At 38.2% G+C, this 25,239-nt stretch overlaps 1 protein-coding gene across 4 annotated transcripts; it reads right to left on the bottom strand.

Moving 5' to 3' along the window:
* Positions 1-3,188: 3,188 nt before the first annotated feature.
* Positions 3,189-25,213, bottom strand: C1H18orf63 (chromosome 1 C18orf63 homolog). Of its 4 annotated transcripts, XM_088055220.1 has the most exons (14): positions 21,754-21,923; positions 21,033-21,111; positions 19,539-19,595; positions 18,110-18,221; positions 16,098-16,174; positions 14,588-14,697; positions 13,864-13,960; positions 13,683-13,768; positions 12,934-13,111; positions 10,468-11,538; positions 9,351-9,467; positions 7,700-7,793; positions 4,354-4,500; positions 3,189-3,657 (listed from the first exon to the last, which is right to left on the bottom strand). In XM_088055220.1, exons 1-12 carry the CDS (start codon positions 21,885-21,887, stop codon positions 7,737-7,739), a joined length of 2,175 nt encoding a protein of 724 aa, XP_087911346.1. In that variant the 5' UTR covers positions 21,888-21,923; the 3' UTR covers positions 3,189-3,657; positions 4,354-4,500; positions 7,700-7,736. The 4 variants fall into 4 exon arrangements, with proteins under 4 accessions (XP_087911346.1, XP_087911335.1, XP_014112032.1 ...); XM_088055209.1 differs by lacking the exons at positions 12,934-13,111; positions 13,683-13,768 and adding an exon at positions 24,037-25,213 and having other exon boundaries at positions 7,700-7,796; XM_014256557.2 differs by lacking the exons at positions 12,934-13,111; positions 13,683-13,768 and adding an exon at positions 24,037-25,213.
* Between the last annotated feature and the right edge of the window lie 26 nt (positions 25,214-25,239).

The raw sequence follows: 25,239 nt of genomic DNA, 5'->3' as shown, positions 1-25,239 counted from the left end.
TTACTTTTATTCTGGAGAACACTTTGGCACTGAGCAGTTTAAGCTGATTTCATAGAATCATAGAATGTTTTGGGTTGGAAGGGACCAAAAAGACCCTCTTGTTCCAACCTCCTCTCCCATCGGGCAGGGACACCTTCCACTAGACCAGGTTTCTCAGGGCCCCATCCAACCTGGCCTTGAACACTTCCAGAGATGGGGTACCCACAGTTCTGTGGGCAGCCTTCTCAAGTGCCTCACCATCTCACAGTGAAGAATTTCCTCTGAACATCTGACCTAAACCTGCCTCTTTCAGTTTAATGCCATTACTGTGTTCTGTCACTCCATGCCCTCTGTAAACAGTCCCTCTCCTGCTCTCTTATACCCTTTGGCTGGAAGGCACCAGAGCCTTCTCTCCTCCAGGCTGAACAACCACAGCTCCCTCAGCCTGTTACCATAACAGAGATGCTCCAGCGCTCTGATCATCTTCATCTCTGGGCCCGCTTCAAAAGGTCCACTTGCTTCTTGTCTTGGTAGGCCCAGAGCTGGATGCAGCACTCCAGGTGTGGTCTCATGAGAGCAGAGTAGAGGGGAAAATCCCCTCTCTCAACCTGCTGGTCACCATTCCCTGGTACTTACTGGCTGTACTAAGACAGGTGGCCAACTGCTTTGCAAGACAAATGTTCCCTCTTGCCAAAATCTGTGCTGTGATACTATGCATAATTCAGGGAAATGTATTTTATTGGACTGTGGAAGCTGAGAAGCACGTAACAACATGCTTTGTGCTTATGTATGTTAAAGTTCAGCTTTGGAACCACCCAGATGACCACTTTCACATCCCAAGCACCTGCAGTGCACAGACCAGTGTTGGAACAGGTAGGTCCTGGCACACAGAGAAGAGTCAAAGTTTTACCTTCACTACTGAGTTGGCATCACCCAAGATTTCCTGCCATAACCATACTGCAATCTGCAGCTATCAGCACACTTCTCTTACTGTTGATGTATTCAACAGATCATAGTTGATGGTTTAATAGTATTTAATTAAGCTCAGCCCAGTTAAAGCCCAGCTGAGCTTTGGCAGCCTCTCCCGTCATTGCAAATCAAATTTTTTATTGTGAACAGGGGAATCAGGGAAAAAATTATCTCTCTTGCTCCACCCTCTGGTACTTGGCAACAGGGAACTTCCCAAAACTGCTGCCCAATCTGAACTGCCTGTATTAGAAAAACGTTTTTCACATTACACACACTTGGCATATTTTTTAAACATCTCTAATGAAGCGCAGCACATGTATGTAGGTGCATATTCACACAGATGCTCTAACACACACAGACATGTGTGTGCATGTTTATATATAAATATACACACATATTTAGCTGTTAACACAATGGAACAGAAGTGTCTCTCTGAAAGTGATTATTTATTCCCAGACAAAGAGCTTCCTGCAAGAAGATCAGACGTATTAGCCTTCAATACTTTTGAACTTCTCCCACTGGAACAGGCTTAAATCCCTTTTACATATTGGGTAGAATAAGAAATTTGTTGTCACTGTTTTGAACAATAAAAAGTGGTTGCAAGAAGCTATGTGTGTTCCTGGTGGATCTGTAAGCTCTTTGAAAAGAATTTTCACATCTTTTCCAGCAAAGTTCCAGATCCTAATAATACCCTGGGGGGATTAAGATGTTCAGAGTTTGCATCAATTTCTGCAGAGATCCCAGGGGAAACAGATTTGCTCATCCTGGCTGCAAATTTTTAAGTGAGAGGTTGAGCTGCTGCTCTGTGCTGTGCATGGGTCAACAGAACCATTCAGATTTGCAAAGAGACAGAAGAACACTGTGTGCTTTTCAGGGCTGGAATAAAATGTTTTCCTGAACTAGTTCAGGAGATTTTTTTGATGCCATAATTCTTCAGTACCTGGTTTTCCATGAAGGAAAGATGAGCATGTTGGTGCAACATGTTGGTGCAACAAAACATGCAGACTACATTAAGCCTAAAGTTCTTAAAGTGCTGTATTTGTTGAGTTACTTTGTGTTAACAGTGACATAACACTCCCAGAGATATTAATCTTATTACTTTTAAACCATCTGGTTTTATACCACAAGCTGGTATAAAGCTGGCACCAAAGGAACTAAACAGCAAGCTTCCCTACAGTTAAAAGCACCTGTAAAATAATCTGTAAACTTTTAAATTGAGATTTGACAGAGGGCTTGAGCACACGTCAATTTAAAGTACATAAACATTTCCTCTAGCTTACATCTGTGAAGATGAGGGAGAATAAGAACAGTGTCAATTTAGGAATACATGTGAGGAAAGATCACTCTCTGGAAATGCATATTTACTAAATATGGTGAACTCATCATGAATACTTCAGCTCAACAAATATTTGCTGAATCTTCTAATACAGAGGCCAAAGAAAGCATTCTCAAATGTAAATCTGAATCTACTTAGATATGGAATCAGATGATTTGAGAACTGATGGCAAAGCTATAAAACACTATAAAACTCATCAGATGTCAGTGGAAAAGATAATTTTTGCCAGCTGACCTCTTCACCAGTTTCTCACATCTGGGAATTGTTTTAACCTTTTACATTTTCACTTGTTCCTATATACATTTATATATTTTGGGACCTGCGGAGTAATCTGTTTCTTTAATCTTGAGAACCCAAGCCTGCAGATATCACATGTGGAAGCTGTATGTGATCCTGGATGTTGAGGGTTCCTGTGCTTTGACAGGTTCTGGCACCTGCCAGAAGTGAGGGTGTTCTGCCCAGTTAGTAAGAACTGATCAAAAGCAGAAACTGAGGTGGGCTCTTACAACCCTTCCACATGAAAAGTGAAGAGTAAGGCAGTGGCAAAGGTCCCCTCAGCATCACCAAATCCTCCCAAGGCAGTCACAGCACTTATCCTTCCTTCCCACTAGTGGCATTTCCAACACCACCACTCCTGCACCCAGTGTGGTTCCGCTCACTATCAACACCTTCCCATGCATTCACAAGGAATGGGTGGGTGGGTGAGGTGGAGTAACAGGGTTCTCTCTCACAGTGTAGACCAGGAAATAGCTGGCAATTTAGCACAGATGAGTAACTCAGTAGTTTATTTAAACAGAACACACTGGAGCTGAGATAAATAATTTTTTTCTGTATTTTTAGTTCTATAACAGATAACACAAAACGATGTAAACATTTAAAAAAATGCAAAAATTGTGCAAAATTACTTCTGTGATGATACAAGACAAATGCTGGCAACCAGCAGCATTTTAAAAACAACAATAGGAAACAGATCAGGCGAAGCACTAATTTATATAGCATGGTAGAAATGCAACTACTCTACAGGCTTTTCCATGCAAGACAGGAGAAAGATCAGTTACATACAGTTAAACCTATGAAAGGTAACTAAACCACAGCATTTGAAAAGGAGCCTTTATACCAGCTTCCAGACAAAATGAAAATATAATTTGATTTCATGCTGAGCATATAGCACTTTTAGTATTTGTCTTGGCTTGCTGTTTGGGGTTTTTTTTTTTTTCTTTGTTTGTTTGTTTGTTTTTGTATTATGTATTAAAACTATGTTGACAGTCACCATTCAAGAAAAAACAAAACAAAACAAAAGTTGTCATAGTAGTAGGACAAAATCCAGTTTGGAAAAATGAAGTGAAGAGAAATACAGCTATTGCAATATGAACCTAAAAAAAAAAAAAAAAAAAGTTTAATGAAAGGCACAAAGTCCCATTGTATCAATCCCTTCATAAAAAAAGATTTGCAGATGTATGTCCAAAACAAGTGTTAAACTACAGTTCTGTAACATTTGAGTTTAGGAGCTAGTGTGACATTTGATTCTTATTTTCCAGGGAACACAATAATAGTCACCCCAAAGCAGTGATTATGAGGCAACAGTCTTACATATGTGTATATATTTGTATCTGCACATTGCAGTAGGTCACTGAAGTCACAGGGCAACAAAACTCCTCAAAGGGCAACTACAGGTTTTCTAAGAACTCCTGAAGAATGGGGAACTAAACTTAAAAAAATATTTTACACAGCAGTTTCATATCTGAAAAGTCATCAAAAATTACAATGAGAATTAATGAAGCTTGACTCAAATCCAGCCTTTAAATTATTTCTGTTGGAATAAAATTGTTTATTCTCCAGTCATTTGACTTGATAAAGAAAACTTGTTTGGGATTTTTTTACTGATGACTCAAACTGGCCCAGGCACTGTAACAAAGAATTAAATAGTTTATCTTTAAAAACCTGACTAGAAACAACAAAATAATTTGGAAGAATGATTAACTGTGTAAGCAAGTAGCAGGACATACATAATGTAATTCAAAAACTAAACAATTTAGTTTAATTTTCATATGCATTAGAGGCTTATTAACCTGAACTGTCTGAAGAAGTTGATGATACATGGATTAATTTGACTGTATTTAACCCTCAAATTTTCATCCAGAAACAGCTACCAATGGCAAACAGCAAGATACACAAAGTTCAGAGATTCTGAAGTATGTTACTGCCCTCTTGGGAACCTGAATGGAGGAAAACACAGAAAAAGTTCAGAGCATAGACGAAAACAAAAGACAACTGAGAACTCTGGCTAATATGAAGGAAAAAATATTGCTGTATTCCCACATCTGTATTTGCATTCCATTTACAAAGTTGGGGTTCAGGGCATTCAGATTAAATGTCTGAATTTTTATACAGAACAAGAAAGAATTCTCTCCATCATAAATATGTGGTATTTTGCACAGATTTATCCTTTTAGATCTGGGCATTTTAAGATTCAAGTCCTCAAAATACTACTGTCAGTTGTGATGTTGGAAGTAGGTTCTGTTGCAGAAGTCTATTCACACCTTCTTAACCTTTGGCTGAGGTCAGGCAGCCAAACCACATTCTTAGCTCTACAAGAAAGTAAGAGATGGAATCTTAAGATACCATTCTTTAGCATTTGTAAATGGTCAACCATGCAATAAATTAAGTCCTAACCTGAAACAATCCCATAGCAATGAAAAATGGATAGCATAAGAGAAAAAAATATTACAATATCACCTCTTTTTGGGGGTATGTCTTAAGTACTTAGACACCAAAAACCTACTGATGCATGCAGTTCAAAGGTTATTTCTGCTACTAGATTTGATTAGGGTATTTTCCCCCATCATAAAAGAAATTGCTTTTACATTAAAAGATTGAATATTCTCAGAATCTTTTTTTTAATGAAACACATATTTTCACTACATAGGAAAAATAATATTTTAGCCTGCCATTTCACATGATGAAAACATTTGAAAGACAGCTTTGAAATTTCTGTAGAATAGCCTTCAAATTATAACATAAATTCCTAAATGTTGGCTTAAGGGATGCACTATTTAGAAGAAACAGTCTGACAGATCTCAGCCCAAAACTGCTGAGAATTTTTTATATAATTCCAGATGTGTGGACCTCCTACCTTACTCTTATATTCACACAACATCCTTACAGTAATAGCAGGTTTCACTTTCAGGTGAAATTCTGCTACTGTTATTGTCTGTGATGAATTTATAGCTTCTCATTTGCTAAATGAGATTTGGCAACTGAAATCAAAGGTCAGTATCTCACTATAATACAGGAGCAGAACAGGAAGAGTTTTGCAGATCAGTGGCAAAAGCTTGGAAGCTTCAGTGCTGCCATTTTTAATGTCTGTTCTTCCACCAACATTTGCAATACTTCAAATTCTTGTTTTAAAACATCTTTCTGTAGTAGTATATGCCTTCCTTTGGAAGCACTGATCTTCTGATTTATCTTAGGAAAAAAATTTGCCTTTCACAGTAGTTTTTGACCTTGAAAATTATAGGGTGGCTTCCATTAATAAAGAACTAAGCATGAAGACTCTTAGTATTAGAATCAAATGTTCAGCTTCTTAAAATGTTAAATACTTCTCTCACGTTGCTTTATTAACACACTCCAAGAAAACAAAGAAAAAATTAGGATTTTGCTGTGATTTCCTGGACAAGTCAAGAGGCTGTGCAACTTGGCACATAAGTCATGAAAACTAACTATTATTGCAAGATAATTGTAAAAAAATGGGTTTTTTGTCATGAATTATAGAACAAAGTCCTCCCTGCTGACTACATCACTGAATTCCAATGTAAGAACTTCTCACACATAAATCTTGCTACACAGTAAATTTGAAAACTCACAAGTAATTCTCAAGTGTTCAAATGAAAACATGCACTCTGAATGCATGTGTAGTAATACATAATGAAGGAATTTAGAGCCCAGCTTTTCAGAATCAAAACTGTAGGCAAGAATACAACAGCAGAAGTTGTTTTAGCTCCAGTTTTTTTTTTTTAAATCATCAACACCAATGAAGAACCCTTACCAGTGGGATTCTTGGAAATCTTATTTTAAACACTGGATGGAAGACATTGTTTTCTCTCCAGGGTTTAAAGCGTTATCTACCATGATCAACTTGATGCTGTGGCATTTAACTCATAAATAAGAAAAAAAATCAGAGTTAAAAAAAAGTAAAAGTTCTGACCATTTGCAGAGACACCACTTCTGCTCATTAGTCCTCAGTCAAAGCACAGACTTTGGACCTGTGGATATCTATGCTGATTACCAGAACAGAACAGCTCTGAAGAAGGACCATGCCTGAACTGCCTGGCTTGAAGCAGGAGAGATGAAACGCTAAACCCAGGGACAGAATATGCTGAATACCAAAGTGTGAAGGGTAGAGATGAAAACTTCTATCCATACTAGACTTCCTTTAGGAAAAGCAGACACCTGATATACTTGTTCACTGGAGGAAATATATCCCAGTAAGGAAAGGAAGGACATAAAGTGAATCTCTCAGACAAAATGCACACATGGCTACTTGTTTTCACTTCCATTGAAGCTAAAAGCCAGGTTAAAAGATGTACAGTTTATATTTTGATTCTTTATTGCTCTATTTTTCTACTTGCTTTTTATCATATACTTTTTTTCGGTGCTGTTCTGTGTGACCATCTTGCTTACATCAATATTTTCACCTGAATAAATAAACTCCTATTTATCTCTGAAACAGTTAACTGTATAGGCTACTCTTTCCTGCACGTTTTACTGCTGATCACTTGTGACAGGCATTCAGTCCTTAAACCTGGTGAGCTTCTTATACTGTATCCTAATGCTGCATTCTTGATATTCAAAGGAATGCTCAAAGGACAAGCTTGTTTTACCCTGCAAGACTATTATTGACAACCACTCACAATGTGGGTTGAAATACGTTGTCACAAAACTAAATTTACTCCATTTTCATGACAGACAATTTTGTCCTGTGATTAGATCTCAGCAACAGAAGAGCATTTAGTCACTTTTCTTGTAATGATATCAAATCATATACACAGCTCCACATTAATGGTTTTTGGTTTTACCTTCAGCTCAGATTCAAGTGAAGCCCAAAAAACAGGCTTATTTTAGTCTGATAGAAAAATGAGACAATCAAAGTACAAATTTATGTCAAAATCTAAGTTCTAGTACGTACAAAATGCCTTTTTTTAACATCGTGTGTTTCACAAAAAAAAGCACAATGTTTTATTTTCTAGTGTCCTTTGCATCAGTTACCTCATCAATTTTCTCTAGAAGCCATTTATTTTTAGTAAAGTGATTACTTTGTAGGCAGCTGATATCATCATCATCCAAAAGTGCAGGAACTATTACAGATGTGATATTATTTAAATAAAAGAAAATATTTTAAATTTGGAATAAACATACCTAGATGTAGTGTTTTCTTTCAATACTCCAGAACATCTTAAGTAGAAGTTTTACTTCTTTTGGCTCTCTTTAACTTTGAATAACCTTCTTCTTTCTGCTTACAAAAACAAGACAAACAGAAAAGGGCAAAAACCAATAAAGCAAATGAAGCGGGAATAGTAAGCTAAAAATTCAACTAAAAAATTTGCTTCTGAGTGAAATGCTTAGTTGAATAAGAAGTAATTAATAAAAGTTTCTGTTTTGCAATATAAATAATTTTAAGTATGTTTATAAGTACAGTGGCTATATAATTAGGACCACAGCTACTTTGAAAATACCCTTTACATGCTGATAACCATGACTTTCAAAACCGACTATAATTTCTGATGATCAGTAACGACAAAGGCTTACTCTTCAGAGATGTGTTTAGCAGTGTCCCCTGTTAGCACCATTATATTTTAATCCGGGGACAGGAGGAATCAGCCCAATAAGCATCAGAGAGTCCATCCCTACCCCGATTAACAGACAAGTCTCCTTCCTATTCCTGACACACCAATGAAACTTCCTGAGAGCTGTACATACAACTCTCGAGTCCAGCAGTGGCAGCACTGCAGTGGCAATGTGGCAGTGAGAACTTGCTGTGTCCTGACACTTCCCAAAAGCAGCTTGCAGGGCTCAGGAAGGCACCTGTGCTACTCAGAGCTTGCCTGGAGAGTGAGGAATGCATGGGGCACTTGTGACTCCTTACAGTGCCCCTTCCCCATTCCAGCAGTGCTGCCAGACCAGCTACAAGATCTCCATGCTCACAAGCCCTGGTGTGGCTGAATCATTCCCAGCGGCAGGTAAAGGAATTCATTAATTCATATTGTGGTGGAAGCCCCACCTCAATATCTAGACCCCTAGGGCTGTTTTTCTTATAAACAGCTATTTTGAGTTGCTGGTTTCCTTCTCTTTGTGAGAGTGACTCTACTGCTGTAGCATTGCAGTGCTGGGCCTGGAACTAGTGACTCAGTTGTGGCCCTGTGGAAGGGCCTTTCCCAGCTGCAGTTGGATGGGGCCAGCTCAGAGCAGCTGGGCTGGCGCTTCCCACACAAACTCCTCTCTTCCCTGCTGCAGCTCGAGCTCTGGGGTATGAGCATGTTCCTGCAGCAGGCCTCTGGGGCTGCTGCACTGGCCTTTTCTGATCTGCACAGAGAGCACAGACTGTGTTCTTTTAATTACAGTTAAACATCCAGAATTGTCTTGTATTTGGCTTTAAAAGCATAACAACAACAAAAAAGTAATTTCTACAGAATGTTGTTAAATTCAAGTCCTTGAGGTGAAAAACTCACAGAGCCACTGAGAATGCCTAGAGTTATACTGGGCAGAATAGAACTTTTCTGCAGAATCAGAAAATCTGCTTCAAAAACAGCAACATCATTAAATATTTCAGTAGCATCTTTTGCTGCAGAGCATGAACTGTTCAAGTGACAGTATCATACCTGATGGTTACTATTAATTTTATCCTGGTTAAGGTTCATTTTATCCAGGGGGGTCAGTAAGATTCCTTAGCCTGCCCATTTTAATTGGAACATACTAAAAATTTTTAAGTATCTTTTTTATCTCTTAATTCAGGTCCTTCTGGACTGGATTAAGGAGTGCATGTGTGTGTGGGGGGAGTAAGGGGGTTTACCTGTCTTCTTCTGGCACAACCTTTCTTTACAGATGCTTCCATGTTGTTCTCCATGTCTGGCAAAGTTGGTTTTGAGGTCAGTGTTTCACATGTCAGATACTTGTTCCCTGCAATCATCTTAAAGTATAGAAGTTTATACCTTCATTAGAAAAACACCCCACAATATTTTGAGCAAGACCTGAACTTTTAAAATTACCTGCTTTTTTGGAAGGTGCCATCATCACACAAAGCTGAGATAACCCACCAAGTTACATTGTATAGATGAAAAGCATGATAAGACCAAGACATTTCATCCATGTACCCAATATATGGAATATCATCATAAAAATTGCACTGAAATCAGCTCAACTATTTATTTAATTGCAATGCAGGGAGAAATACAGAAAAATTAGGTGGTAAAGTACTTCTAGCTGTCACATAATCATAACTTTTACTCAAAACAGAGCTAACTTCAAAGACAGATCACCTTGCTTTGGGCCCTATTCAGTCAAGTTCTGAAAATCTTGAAGGCTAACAAACCCCAAAACCTCCCTCTGCAAATTGTTCTAGTAGCTGACTAGGTGTTCTAACACTGAAGATTTTTTTCCTCATGGCCAGTGAGATTTTGTTCCTGTTGCAACTTGTGCTTTTTGTGAAATTGTAATTAAACACGTTTTTGCAAAACTTCCATGTTTGTCTAACAGCACAATGCCTTACACACAACTGTTGTCAGTGCTACACAATTGATGAGGTTTGAGATTTCCTTCCAGGAGGAAGGAATTATTCTATTAATATGGATTTATATGGAGAGAGACTGAACACCAGAAAAAAATGTCACCATGTTAACCTCACACAGACCTGGATAAAATGTCTAAAACAAAGGAAGACTAATTGCCGCACCACAGAAGTCCCAGATTAAAGAAGTGTTAATTTCATAAAACACAGTAAATCATCTTCCCTTTCAGAAAAAAAAAAAAAAAAAGCAGCAGTGGCTGAAAACATTAAGTTATATGGTAGAATTTTAGAAAACTATCTTGAGAATGATGGTAGAACATGATGAAAGTCATGCTCTTTATTGCTTAACGTTGTTTTTGAATTTGTGAGAAGCAGTGAGAATGAGACCTGTTCTTTACTGTACCTGTTCAAAGTTAGGTTTGGAATGATGACTGGTTGTCTCAGCAGTACAGTCCTTAGAGTGGCATGCTGCTTTGTATGCTTCACTTTTGGCCATGCACACTGTATCTTTGAAGACAGATTCATGAATATTTAACCCAGCTCCTTTATTTGATCTCTTTGTTTGTTGCAGTGGCAAACTGGAATTTGTCATTTCATTGTCTAATTTACAAATTTGCAAATGCACTTCCTTTGACTGGTGTTGTTTCTCAAAAAATCGAGTAGTATTTTGACTTGCAAACTTTTTCCCCCTTCTTGCACTGGAAGTAGGAGATTCATGTGTATTCAGACATGGACTGGTGCTTGACTTCTGAAGCACTGGCCCAACATGCTTAAGAAAGAACAGAGAATTTGCCTTTTTGTGATTGACTTCACTTGGATTCCCAACTGAAGCAGAGTTTTCAGAAAAATCAGAGTTAGTAATTTGTCCACTAGACTGGGTTTTCCATCGGAATATGGGTGTACCATGTTTTGGGTGTGTCTTTGTGTTCTTTACCTGAAGGGCCCTGCTGTCAGTAGGAGTTTTGACTGGCACGTCTTGAATGCGTTTGAAAACCTGAGTTATGCTGGATTTGTGCACAGAGAGCATAGAAGATGAAACACCCACACTTTTTATTGGTGAATGCCATTCAGCATTTTCCCTTTTCTTCCTATCTGTTTGACTTGTGATCTTTCCATTCATTTGCATCAATTTTCCTTTGAAAATTGGTATAATTTTGCTGACTTTTGGGGGCGTGGATTCAAAGGCTGAGTTTACAGGTGGCGCTAAAGATTTTGCCGTTGGTAACTTTGGCACGCCAGGTATTTGCTTCTTGCTCATTGACTTCTCTGTTGCTTCAATGCTAACCCCTCCTGTAGTCTTACTCGAAAAACTGTGTGCTCCTGGCTCTTGGATCAAACACTCCATCCAGCGGCTATTTTCTGTACTGCAAGGTGAAGGAATTCCAGGCAAAGTCGGTTTTCTTGGAGGAGCCTGCGTTAGAGATACTACACAAACCATCTCACCGTCCAATTTTGTATGCTTAGGTTTTATTTCCTGCAACACACCAAGAGCTGCTAAATTGAATAAACTGGATTTAACGGTCTAATAGTGCCACCTAATGCATCACTATATGATATCAACTTAATACACATCACAATACATAAGCATACAATTTTGTGTTTTGGATTAGAATGACTGTATTTTAAAACAATATTTAGTTGTCACTATATATTAAGGGGTTTTATTTAATCCTCCGAATTCTTTGTTTAAAAAATATGCTAGAATATAGTATTTCTCAGAAGGAAAGACTTAATTATCTTGGTTTAGTGCTTTCCAACTGGATAATGTCTACCCCTTTTGAAGGGTTCTGCAGAGGGTTTGACTGACAGGGTTCCTCATCCCTTAAGACTTCTAAGAGCATCTGTATTCTGAGCAAAAGACAGTTTGGATGTCTATAAAAACTGCAGATGACACAGAGGACACATTCTAGCTTTGATCACTGGAGAGACATAAACAAGAACTGCTTTCTGAAAGAGGATTATAGTATTTTAGAAACTCTGCAACTTCTGTCACTATTCTTTGTTCAGAATTAATTACTTCATTTCTTCTTTCACACACTACTACCAAAAAAATTTGAGCCTCAGCCTTTGTCACAACTTCAAATTATAGGAGTTTTGATTACTTGCCTCCTTTCTATCACCAGACATGGAGTAAATCTTACAACTTGAATGTTTTAAAATGCTTATGTCCACATAGTCCTCTTTTTAAATAAATTGTACTACTATTACTACTGCTAGTAATAACAATAATAGAATCATGAATGGTTTGGGTTAGAAGGGAACTAACAGATCATCTAGTCCCAGCCACACTGCCATGGGCATGGACAACTTTCACCAGACCAGGTTGCTCAAAGCCCCAGCCAGCCTGGCCTCGAACATTTCCGGGGATGGGGAATCCACATCTTTGGGCAGCCTGTTCCAGTGTCTGACCATGCTCACAGCAAAAATCTCTTCCTAATATCTAATCTAAATCTACTCTTTGTCAGTTTAAAGCCATTCCTCCTTGTCCTGTCATTACATGTCCTTGAAATACAAACAATAGTAATAATGTTACTGTTGTTATTGTTGTTGTTATTACTGTTTTTATTATTATTATGGAGGAGATTTGAGAAAGTCCTGGATCTCAAACTGTAAAAAAAAATCTATAGAACTGCAAATACTAATAGCAAATAATTAACATCAAGTCCATTTTTTATGTATTTATAATGTTAATAACTTCACAATGGCAAATACTATAGCTTGCACATCAATTTAAAGTTCTAGGATTGATAGTTGGTTGTGAAAAGCATAGTTTTGTGCTCTTACTATGCTCTGAATATGATAAAGATCACTTCATACAATGAAAAAGTATGTGCCATTAATATGTTTATAAAAAAAGTCTTACATGCACTGAAGGCCTGGAGAGTTCTTTTGTAGCATAAAGTGCTTTACTTGTCATCTTTACTGGATATCCACACAGCTGTGAAAAATTGCTCTTCATGTCAGAAAGAAAAGAGTTCACTACACTTTCTGCATCTGTTCTGGGGAAATACTGCACTGGCTGACTTCGGATGCAACTTACAGGGTACCTGAGTAAGTGTTCAGGGACACATAACAAGTTTCTTTACATTTCTATAATTACTAATCATCCTTGTTGAGAAGAAAACATGAGTTTGTCTAAATGTTTTTTTAAAAGGCGAACAAAAGCACTGAATTCCTTATGGGCCTGAACTTCATAAAGTTGAAGGACTTCAGCACATTTACACCACACTAACCTATTAGAGCAAAGATTGCTCAATATAAGTAACCTTTAGTCTAGTCTTTCCTGGCAGGAAAATTCTCTTTAAAAGCAATCTTTGTTGGCCACATTTTGACACAATTTAACTTTCTTCTACACCACTTTCTTTTACATCACATTTAAAGTGGCATTATCACATTTATGGAAGCCGTGAAGGAAATTGTTCTATTTGTCTTCCTATTATTCAATACTGGGACAGAGACTTGACTAAATATTTTGTTTCAATTTGTCTAGTAAAACACTTCTCTACTGACTACTATGAAATTATGAAAGAAGGGAACGTGGCATACTCAAAAATGAAAAGCAGAGCTTTGCTAGAAGTGTAGGAGAGGAAACGTAACAAATATATTCTGAAAGGATACGTAAAGAACCTTTCCCCTATTGGTTTGAAGTAAACACTCAAGTATATTTTTCTCTCTTCGAGATCCTCAGGAAGAATATATCCATACTTGGATAAACCAAATACAAACAGGTATTACAAGGACAAACTCAACAGGCACAAAAAAGGGAGGGAGAAATGAGAGCAGTGTATGTGGTTCTTACCAGACTCTTCCAGTGCATCTGAAAATCCTTATATGAACGGAAAGGAGATTCTGGAGGAATTATGTGGCTGATGTTTATGATCTGACCCATTTTCATGCTGTGCACAGGTAAAGAAGGGATGCTTAGAAAGGGTGTAATAAAATCTAGTTGAAAATATACTGGTCTATTGGGGAAAAAAAATCCTATTTTTGGCATTTGAAGTATTTAGAGATTATTTTTATGTTTTGAGGACTAATACCTTTAGCTCATAAGTTTATAATATAACAATAGCAATATTTTCTGAAGTATGGTAGAGAACATGACAAGTGCCATTTCTCTTCAACACTCACTAGCAGTGAACAAGCATCATTACTTCTCTTATATTTAATGATGAAAAATATTAGGTAAAAATGGAGGTAGTTCATGGTGAAGGTGAAAATACTTTTTCTTTAAATTGACTTTCTGCTAAAACTGTATTGGAGAAAAACTGATGCTCTTGCATACCATATAAGTAACACAAAGATTACTAAAATCAAAATAGTATTTAAATGTGTAATTTATGTTTTGTTGATTATTTTTCTTATTTTCCTTAACAATGAGATAATAAAAACAACAACAACGAATACCTGAATTTAAAACAGACCGTAAAACAGAAGTGTTCTTATCACTAGCATCAAATTCACAATCTGTAGGGAAAACATTCCAAGAAATGTTTATTTCTGCTGAAATGTGAACAGATTCCTACCTTGGCAAAACATAGCACCAGTTACTTAATATGGAATGTTGCTGAATAACCGTATTTTCATTGCTGTCAAACAGCTTTATGGTGTTTGCTGAAATATCAAAATCTCCCAGCTTAAAACAGAAAAGAAGGTTTATTTGCAAATAATTCTATAGCAGTACAAATATAAAATTTTCAGAAATAATTGTGTATCACCATACACTGAAACTTGATATATTATTATTCTTCCATCAGCTCTCACAAATTTGATATTCCCATCATCAAATTGCACACTATCTTCTGTTAGAGCCTACACTTCCACAAATCGTGCCAGTACAAGGTTTAAAGTTTATTGAAATCAGTGAGATTTAAACTTTATTTGAAATGGTTTAATAGGAGTATAGAACTAATTTCTCAAACTGAGAGCTGTCTCACTTCCATGCACATTTTTAAAAAGCTCAAATCAGACACCCATGCTCGGCATTCTAGTAACTGTGTGTGTCACTTTGACTAAGCATGTGCAAATGTCCAAGGAACACAATCAATGGGACATGCAGTTTCATCCTCTGAGAAGTCAAAAAACACCATACTTTTTCATAATGTCAGAATTTGACTGTAGTGGACAATCAAAGACTGAGATTTGAGAAACATCTCGTCTTTCTATAATATCTATGAGGGTTTGCATTTATTCACTGACAAGAAAATCTGGACATTTCTGTTTTAGAAAAGTATTGAAAGGATGAAACTGATAATAAAGCCACATCATGATCTTTTCCATCATTGGTCTGTTTCATTTGGGAACTGGCTTCTTATAGATAGCTTTAATGTTTATGCTGTCCTAAGCAGGTCTCAGAAGAAATCCTATTCTCCTCTTTCAGCAAAGAAGAGCTTGGATGAGAAATATTTATTTTAGAAGAAACCAGCAAGCCTGACAAATATGCCCTGCATGTAAGGACATATTCACCACAGGTGGTACGGTTGTCAAAAAGGCTAGTAAGTTGTCAACCTCAGCCATGATTTCTTAAACAATGTATAAATTAAGCTTACAAGCAGCATAGTCCTGGCTGCTCCAGTATTTTCGAAGCTGCATAGAAATTAAGCAGATTCCATAGTAACTATAAAAAGAGATTTTGAACATGGTGCTGACAACTCACTTGTAGTTGCCCTGTTACTAAAAACCGTCTATGTACTACAGTGTGACTGAAAGCTTTCTTGAAAACACTGCTAAAAGGAAATCTAGAGCCACAAAGACACATCACTGCTATATTCTGTTAGTATTTTTGAAAGCTCTCTTAGCCTTGAATCTCAGTTTTACAATGCTTGCTAGAATGCATCAATATAGATACAATACAAAGTTATGCTTTCATAACCTGTGCAGATAGTCAAATGAATATGGTTAATGTCTCAGTGCAATCAGAAATAAGCACTTCTATCCCCACCATGCTAACTGTAAGTCACCTAACAGAAAAGAAAATTAGAAGAAAAGAAGATTAATAAAACAGACACAGTCATAGGAAATATAACTGGTTTATACCTTGGGGGGTGGCAGCCGAATTGAGCAAGGCTCCACACTGATGCAAAGCTGTCTCTCTGACACATTGAGGTCTATAACTAAATTTAAAAAAAAAAAGCACAATGTCCTGTTTTGAATTACAGCTCATCTCTTAGGCAGAAAGCTAACCCAAATATTTATTTAAGGTAATTGTTAGTCAAAATGCTGTGCTTGAAAATCAAAAGGCAAGACTTTCTCAGCACAGAAATTAGAATTAGGTGCATTTTAACTGTGAAAAATAAGAATAATAATTAATTCCTATCATACAGTAACTAAGAAACTCAAGGCTGTCTGTGCAACTGTGTGCTTGATACTCATGTCCTTGACAAACAAACACCCATTTTCAGAGCAGATGTAGTTAATATAACCATTTGCTGCACTCAATCACTCAGACCAGTATTTTCCATCCAGGAGCTGTCAACAGGAAATACTAAATGAGCAAGGCGAGCATTTATAGACACATCTCCAGAACTTTCACTCAGCTCTGAGTTCCTCAACACATATCTCTGCTACAATTTTAGGCTCCAATATCCTCAAATGTAACCTTTAACTTTTATACTGGAATAAAAATATTACTCTGTAATTTTTGCAATAGCTAGCCACCATGCTTTGTGACTTCAGTTTTGTGAACAGCACACAGTACATACTGGACAGTCACTATAGTTCATTTTCCTATCTATTAATATGGAACTTTCACATCACTTGCAAGACTCATAATTAAGGGTAAGTACATTTAATTGCAATAATTATAACTTTAAAATGGCAAATGTCAATCTAGGGCTCTAGATAAAAAGTATAAAAATTATTTTGTGACTAATTTTTCAAATGTTCAGTTGAGCTGACAACAATTAAAGACAGAACACCACCTGCCACCAAGTGTATTTTGACAGAAGTTATTTCAGAATGAAAACCAAAGACCCTGTGCTGGTAATACCAAGATTGTGTCAGTTACTTAACTTTACCTTGCTCTCTCAACTTTACCATTAACAGAATATTGTACTTACCAACAGCATTTTGCCTTCCTGAATGACACAAAAAGTCTTTCCCTTAATAAATAGAATAGACAGACATTATATTCTAAACCATATCTCTAAAGTCTTTATGTGAAAAAAAAAGGAGAAACCACACAGTTTTGTTTGTGTCTATCACAAATGTTGAAAGGTGTGTTCCTTCTAAGGAGAGAAAATCCTCTCATTCAATTAACTTTTCACTGATTCATTAACATCTTCTACAAGAAAGAGACATATAAAAAAGTAAATTAGTGGGCAGCAATCTATACATCACTTTTTCCTCCTAATCCTCTACTTCAGCTGCTTCTCCTGAATCGGCTGATTTCATCCTGAGACCCATATGTTTTGAAGATGCTGAGAAGAGAATGTTGTTGTTATTGTGGCTGGAATTAAGATAACAACATGCACACTTCTCTCAACAAATATTTGAAATTATGTATACAATTGTTCTAATTATTACAAGCTACACTGTAGTTTTTTATACTTTGGTAATTCACATTTATACTACACAGGAGTTAGCAGAGATGTCAGGCAAAGCAACTATGATCCAAAAAAGACAGAGCTTGGTAGAAGGAGAGGGTCTGAGAGAAAACCGGTTCTGTTTAGAAAAGCCTACAAATCATGTGCAGAAGTGTCACTGAGAAATCTGAGAAACAGGCCAAATTTTTAGAAGACATTCTCTGTCCAACAATATTTGATTTCATCTAGTACATTGCATTCAGTTGACATAAATATTTGATGTATTACAAAGATAAGGAAGAAGATGAAAAGGTGATTGGCATGTCCATTCAGAATATTAACTTGAGTCATTGAACTTGGATAACAAAATGAAAGTGCAAATAAAGAAAAAAGTAATAGGATAAAGGAATGAAACAATTTATTATAATGAATGAAATAATTATGGAATTTAAATAATGGAAAATAAATGCTACAATAATGAATTGAAACTAAATGCTTGATCCCTGACCCAGGTGAATCAAATACCTTGCACCAAGAGATGACCAGCCTTGTTCCATCTGGGTGCAAGCCTGGCTGTAAGTGTGTAGGAGAGACAGGTTTGGAGAACGGCTGGAGTAACTGTTTGCAGTGCTTCCAGCTAACAATAACAGAGACAAAAAGAAGCATACATTTTTAATAATTTAACAGATTTTTTTAAAGGCCTGAGTCAATATTTAAGCAAATATACTGCTACTTCATCTTGGAGAAAAATCCTAGTATGTGCCACACATGTTTAGCTTTCATCTACTTAGCTACAAGAGGAAGGTAGCACAGTATTTGATGCAGACATTTGGATTTCACGCGCCATTAAAGTGAGGTGCACGATAGTTCCTAGAATGCTTTCACAGGGCTGATAATGGACTCAGGGAAAAGATAATTGAACCCTCTGGAGTACTTTACTAGATATGCAACTTCCTCCAGACAACAGGCACAACATCCGAAGCTGATATTACCTCTGCTGTCAGAGTCAAGACCAGAGACATTTTCTGGCAATCACAGTAAATAAATGTAGTTTTGCTCGCCCAACAGTTCTACTTGCCTGCCTGTCCTGCAGAGCTTTCTCTTAACCATCAGCATTAGTCAAGAAACTAACAATAGTAGGTTAAAAAGTTAACTAATACATCTCTAGAAGGATGTTTCTAATGAATCCTGCAAGGAATTGCTTGGTGTTGGAAAACCTAACATTGACAGTTACCAACACATATCAACATAAAGCCATTCTGTAAGGTAAGCATATTTGAACATACTGATCTGCATATGCATGTGCACTTCTTGGAACAAATTAAAATACACCCAGCTGGCTGTGCAAATGAATTATGAGAGTGACTGGCTTTGGTTACAATCGGTCTTCTGACTCAGCAATTTTAGTGCATCCACATATGCATTAATAAACCCCATAGATGTTGCACACTAGACAATAGTAAATCACATGCATATCATACGGTCTAAAAATATATCAGCTCAGATTCCATTTCTTCTCTATACTTTCGTTTTGTTTCCCTGAGACTGCCCTGTATAGGCTGGGTAAACCCAAAGGTGAATGGGGAGACAGTTCAGCTGCCTGAACATTCCCACTGGATGAAGGGGATGACACCAACAGGAGAGCTGCAGGTCTCTGGCCAAAGGTTGTCTCGAGGTCAGTCCCCAGTGCCTCTGAGCAGGAGCAGGATGCCACTTCAGCAGAGAAATATAGAGGTATTTCTCACAAACTTCTTAAAACTTTTGAATTTGACAAAGTATAATTACCATGCCCCAATTCACAGGACATACTTTGTCTATGGGGCAGACTTATTAACCCTGAAACTCGGCTTCTGTAGTGCAAACTGCAGGGCCTATGAAAAATACTCATCTCTGACAACAGAAATTGCAGACAAGTGTAACAGTCTAAAGAACTGTGTAACATTTCAGCACTTACAGTAGCTCCGTGTCTCTCTACATAAGCTTGACATATTCCTGATTCGTAAAATGGTATCTAAAAGTAACAATAAAAAAATAAATCAAGTGCTTGGTATTAAGCATAAATTAAATTCTAGTACAACAGTGATTTTCCCTTTGAAAACTATGCAAGGGAATAGTTAAGCCAACACTTTATCCTGTGTTTTAAAGGAGAAAACTAAAATTAGCTCAGGTGTTTGCCATACTGTAATCTCATGTCTAGCTAAAGACACACTCACAAACAAGCCAAGCAAGCCAAAGACTTCCGAAAACAAAGCTGCAGAACTCTGAATGCTCCTTCTCTCCTTATGAATTGGGTGGCACTTTACCAATTTAATCCATTTCATTCCACAGATTGGTTCACCATCTGAAAAGGCCATTTAATCAAAAAAAAAAAAAAAAAAGGACTTAAGTTGCCACTACACCACTAATGCAAAAAAATAAAAGCCTGCTTTAAATGAAATATTTTTACTTAACCTTGATCCTCAAACAAAACACTTCTTAGAGAAACATAACATGTATGTGTGACAAATACAACAGACCCTGTCCATACTCTGGTTCAGACTGACCAAGAAGCAACAGGCCTCACATCATTGGGATGAACTTGCAAGCTGAAAAGTCCCTGGCTCACCTACAAGGGAGTGAAGGTATCTTGAAAAATATTTCAAAAGGTGTTTTTGAAACCCAAAAGTACAAGATGACCAAAGTACAGAAAGAACTATCAGCACTAAATCAAAGACATCTGTCTTGCCCATACTACTGATTAGAAGCCAACTATTTCACCCTTTAAATATTAAAATCAGGATGAGCCCAATCTGAGCACACCCTGAATGGCCAGACTGTACAACAGCTGGCCTGCATGGCAGGTGATTCTGTTGGAGCAGGGACTCCTCTGAAGTTTAGAGATTCTATACTGAAAATTAAGAGAACCTTTCTTACAAGAGGTCAAGAGACCATTTTCCTGTGATCTGCAGTGACTGAAAGCATGCTGAATTCATGCTATGAAGAATTACTAATCCATGCAGCTACTGAGGTACTATAAACCTGGTAGGGATAATTCAATTAGACATGAATTGTTGTCAGAGTTTGAGACAAAGATTGGCTACAGCCACACATAGGCTCCAAAAATGAAATCCAAAAAGGAATCCACTCTGAACCTCATGTCTCAACAGGAGGGCCCTCTTTACTCTTTTGCACCTCTGTCTCCCTCTAGAGTTAGTCATTCTAACTCAGTTTCCCTTTTCATGTTTCTTCCATGTGTAATTATTAAGGTAAACCTTGGCATCAAACTTCCTGAACCTTGTCCTGAACACTGTTAAAACTTTGCTAAATTTCATCAGACCCATCCAACTCTGTCAAATTATTATTTTACCTCAATAAAACATAGGGAAACTTCTCTCTTTTGAGTGAGGTGCACTCTGCTTATCTACAGCAGTCTGTAATTACAGATACTTATTTACACAGTGATACTGACCGCCATCACAACCGAAATTTGATTCAGTGTCCCCATAACAGGTGCAGAAAGGACTTCTTGATACAGGAATAATAATTGTCTAAGAAAAAGGTGAGAAAGAAAATAAAAACGTTTTCTTTTTCCCAGCTTAAATTTATTTTCCTTACCTTTTACAAATACAGTACATTCCACCTTTATCAGTTTCCATTGGTTCAGTATAATTGGACTAGTCCAAGTTACTTGCTCTAGGTGACCCACAACAGCCTAAGACAAAGATTACAGGCCTTTGGCACACAAATGGAGTTTCCCAAAAGTGTTCCTTTTGGCAGAATTTCTCATTTCTCCCCTTTTCTTTTAAAGGGAACAACAGAATACTCGGTGGATGCCAAGAAGCTTACATCTGCTTTCCAGGTAATCTTTTTGCTTAGTCTCAACCTACACGAAGCATCCCAGCATTGCAGGTAAACAGATTAATTTTGCCTGTTTATTTATTTGAAGTATGTGGATTAGTTAGTTTTAGCCTGTAAAATTTAAACCATAATAGAAATTATTTTTTTGTTCCCCAATAGCCAGCGAGTCCCCTGCTCAAGAAAATAAAAACCTATATTAAACATTTTTGTACTGCTTGCCACTGCTAAGAATTTTGCTGATTTTATTAGAGTTAATTCTTGTACTGCTAATAAAATATTTGAATAACAACCACTAGCAGCTTCTGGAAATAAGAGCCCTCAAAACTCTTTACCTGCAAGTCTTTATCTGTGTACTCCTTGCCTCACTTTCTGGTATCTGAGAACTCAGTGTTACTGTTGCAGCACAGAGTTTTTGCAGCTCAGGCAGACTGACAAAGAACAGAGACTGGTGTCTGGTGCTATTCATGGTATGTTGTTGATTGCCCCAAAGCAGTACCTGGGTCTTAAAATAAAAAAAAAAAAATCATTTTTTTAAGGCTGGTATTTGTTTACAGGACTTTATATGTTATTAGGTAAATTAATAATCAATTATATTTTGATTAAGAATATAGAGAAAATATAACATAATTTGGTCAGCTAAACCATAGCTGAATATCCTTTTTCTATATGTAATGTATTATACTTGACAAAATAATTATTTGCAAGAGCCAAAATATTCAGAGTAAAGACAAGGACAAAAGAATAGAGTACATGTATGATCCTTGCCACATTAACTGAGCACATGCAATGGAACTCAGTCATTTTGGAACCTCCTAAAAACCACTGAAAAGAACCCAAACAACCAGAATTTCAGACTAAGAATATGATTCTTTGATGCAGTACTAACAAACATGTGAATGGGAATAACATGAATTTATATTATCCATCTTGCTGGGTCCCTGTTGTGTGCTCGTCTGCCCTGCAGCACAGGCCAGGCTCAGTGTAATGAGTTAGATTATTCATGACAAAAAAAAATACATAAATCTAACATTTCATTATTTGAAGAAAAATACACCTTTTAACTGTACCACCTTTTTCAACCAAAGTATTTCAAAGAAATACAGGTAGTTAGAAAGCCAGGAACAAACACTGCTCACCAGAAAAAGCTGGTTTAATATTTTTCCCCTCTCCAAACCCTAAAACAATTTTGGGAAATGGTCTTACTGGCACAGTGAAGACAGCAATAAATTTTTTTTTCCCAAATTTTATGAATTTGCCAGGTATTCACCTGGTATTCAAATTTGTAAATTGTGATAAAACAATTATGAACTGGAAACATATTTTGAGGAACAATGTCAAAGATACCTTTGCTGTTCTGATTTTGCTTTGCTTTTTTTACAGTGTAACACTTTAAACAGATTAACCTCTGTCAAATCCAAGAAAAATCACAAGGTTTTATAACTGTCATTTAAAAATTTTTACAACTGTCATTTAAAAGAAAAGAATGTTTTCTTACTTCTTACCTTTAAAGGAAAACACATTTCAATTTTTTTCGGCAGTCATGAAAAGTAGGGTTTTTTTTAAATGTCAGCCAAGACTATCACTTCATCAGAGAATTCCAAAAGCTACAGCTCAAGGGAAAGCTCAATTTTAAACAAATGAGAAAAAAAAAATAAAATATTGTCCTTATGCAACCATGGAAAAGAACGCATGAGTCCTCAGCTTTCATAATGTTTATTGGGGGATTTTTGTGGCAGAGATGTTGTAAAACACATGCTACAACGCTCCAGTGCCCTGCTTGCTTTTCGGGGATGACTCCCCTGTGGGAACAACTTGCTGTATTAAGCCTAAGTTAAATCTTCCCAGACATCTTAAAAGCTAATGGGACAGAGTGCTTGCAAAAAGCTTCTCCCTTCAGGGGAGAGGATAAAGAGAAAAGTAGCAGATAACACAGAACTGCCAATTAAGAAAGAGCTACTGGTTATAAATCATTGGAAATAAACAACCGCCCTCTGTACAAGAGGACTTTACGTGTGTGGGAGAAACTGTACATTGAGAATTGCTGTGGAAGAAACCTTTACAAGCCAATAATCCCAGCATGTGAACTTGAAACCATCGCTGAGCTCCTGCTAAACTGGATGGAACATCAGTCAGGGAATGGCTATTGCTGTCTTTTCTGTCGGAACAGGCAACTAAACCCCAGAGCTTGACAGCACTATTTGCAATTTTCAATAACAACCTGGAAATCGGAATGAAGAACCTCCTCACTGAAGCTGGGCACAACACCAATCGGAGGGAGAGTAGCTACTCTTACTGTCAGGATGACTAAAAAATTGAGGCAGGATCTGAAGATAGTGGTGGCATTCAGTGAAGTACGAAGCTGTCCTGCACTCAGGCTCAGGCTGCAGAAATTAAGCACCAACTTTCAGGAAGGGTGACAGGGGAAGTTTTATGCTACAAAAAAACCCGCAAATCCAGCCTCTAATCATGCCTGAGTGTGTCCATGGGGCTATTGCTGCTGAGGCACCCAAATTGTGTATGGACGTGACATGGGGATATGGAGACCCATACCTGGCCTGAAATACAGACAAGACCACCGAATACATCTGAGACAAGAGGAAAGGAAACAAATTTACCTCAGCCAAAACTGAAGGGAAACAGGATGGTGATTCTCAGAAATCAGAAGCCTCACCGAGAGAAGTGGAAGGCACTGCTCCCTGTGCCTTCAGCCCACCTGGCAGCAAGGCAGGCCAGTGCCACAGGGAAGTCTCTCTCCAAGCCCCGCGGGACAGTTCTCCCAGCCGGGAGGTTTTGAGGAGCTGGGAGGAAGCGCCTGTGGCAGGGGTTCTCCCGCCGGGATCACCTCACGGGCTGCGCGGGAAAAGCGGCAGCCGCGCGCCCCCCGCCCTTGGGCACCGCCGCCTGCCGGGATCAGGGAACATGTGTGACTTCCCGGGCAGCCCCTGCCTGTCGGGACACCGGCAGGAGAGCGCAGCGGGCGGTCACAGCGCCGGCCAGAGCCCCGGCACAGCCGAATTCTCGACGCCCGCTCTCGGCGCTACCTCTGCCCATGGCAAAGGCGCTTTAGCCGGGCACAGGAGCTCTTCGCCGAGCCGGGGCGCCAGCCGGCTTTAGCACAGAAGCACGAGGATAATCCATCTTAGATGTTAGGAAACAAATCTTTACTGCGAGGGTGCTGAGGCACTGAAACAGGCTGACCAGGGAGCCTGAGTCACAGATTATTAGGGTTGGAAGTGACCTCTGGAGATCATCTAGTCCAACGCTCCTGCCAAAGCAGGGTCACCTGATCAGGCTTCACAGGAACACGTACAGGTCGGTCTGGAATGTCTCCAGAGAGGGAGGCTCCACGACCTCCCTGGACAGCCCCGACCGGCCCATTTCTTGCCACTCTCAATGTAAAGGTCTTCATGTTAAGCTGAAACTTCTTGTTTTTTAGTTTATGGCCATTGCTCCTCGTCCTGTCTCACTGAAAAGAGTCTGACAGCTCCCTGAGTCTCTTCCCGTATGAAGCGCTGTATGCTCCTAAACATCTTTGAGGCCCTGTGCTGTTCACTCTCCAGCACCTCCTTATCTTTCTTGTAGTGGAAAGGGTTCAAGGCTAGGCTGGATCAGACTTTGAACTACGTGGGACTCGTGGTACTCATAGCAGGGGAATTGGAACTAGATGACCTAAAAGGTCACTTCCAACCCAAACCATTCCAATGTGGTTCTACATTGCAAGTCGGCGAATAGCTCGTCGCAGCGCACACCGGCAGCCCCGCAGCCCGCCGCTGCCAAAGGTGGCGAACGCTAGGTTGACCACCCCAGGAAGCGATAGA

This window comes from Pseudopodoces humilis, chromosome 1 (assembly GCF_049639895.1).
Source record: "Pseudopodoces humilis isolate 2021_Gansu_Grassland_sample_001 chromosome 1, ASM4963989v1, whole genome shotgun sequence".
In the NCBI taxonomy this organism is placed as follows: domain Eukaryota; kingdom Metazoa; phylum Chordata; class Aves; order Passeriformes; family Paridae; genus Pseudopodoces; species Pseudopodoces humilis.
The sequence above is the reverse complement of the archived record's forward strand: the minus strand, read 5'-3'. Positions and strand labels throughout refer to the sequence as shown.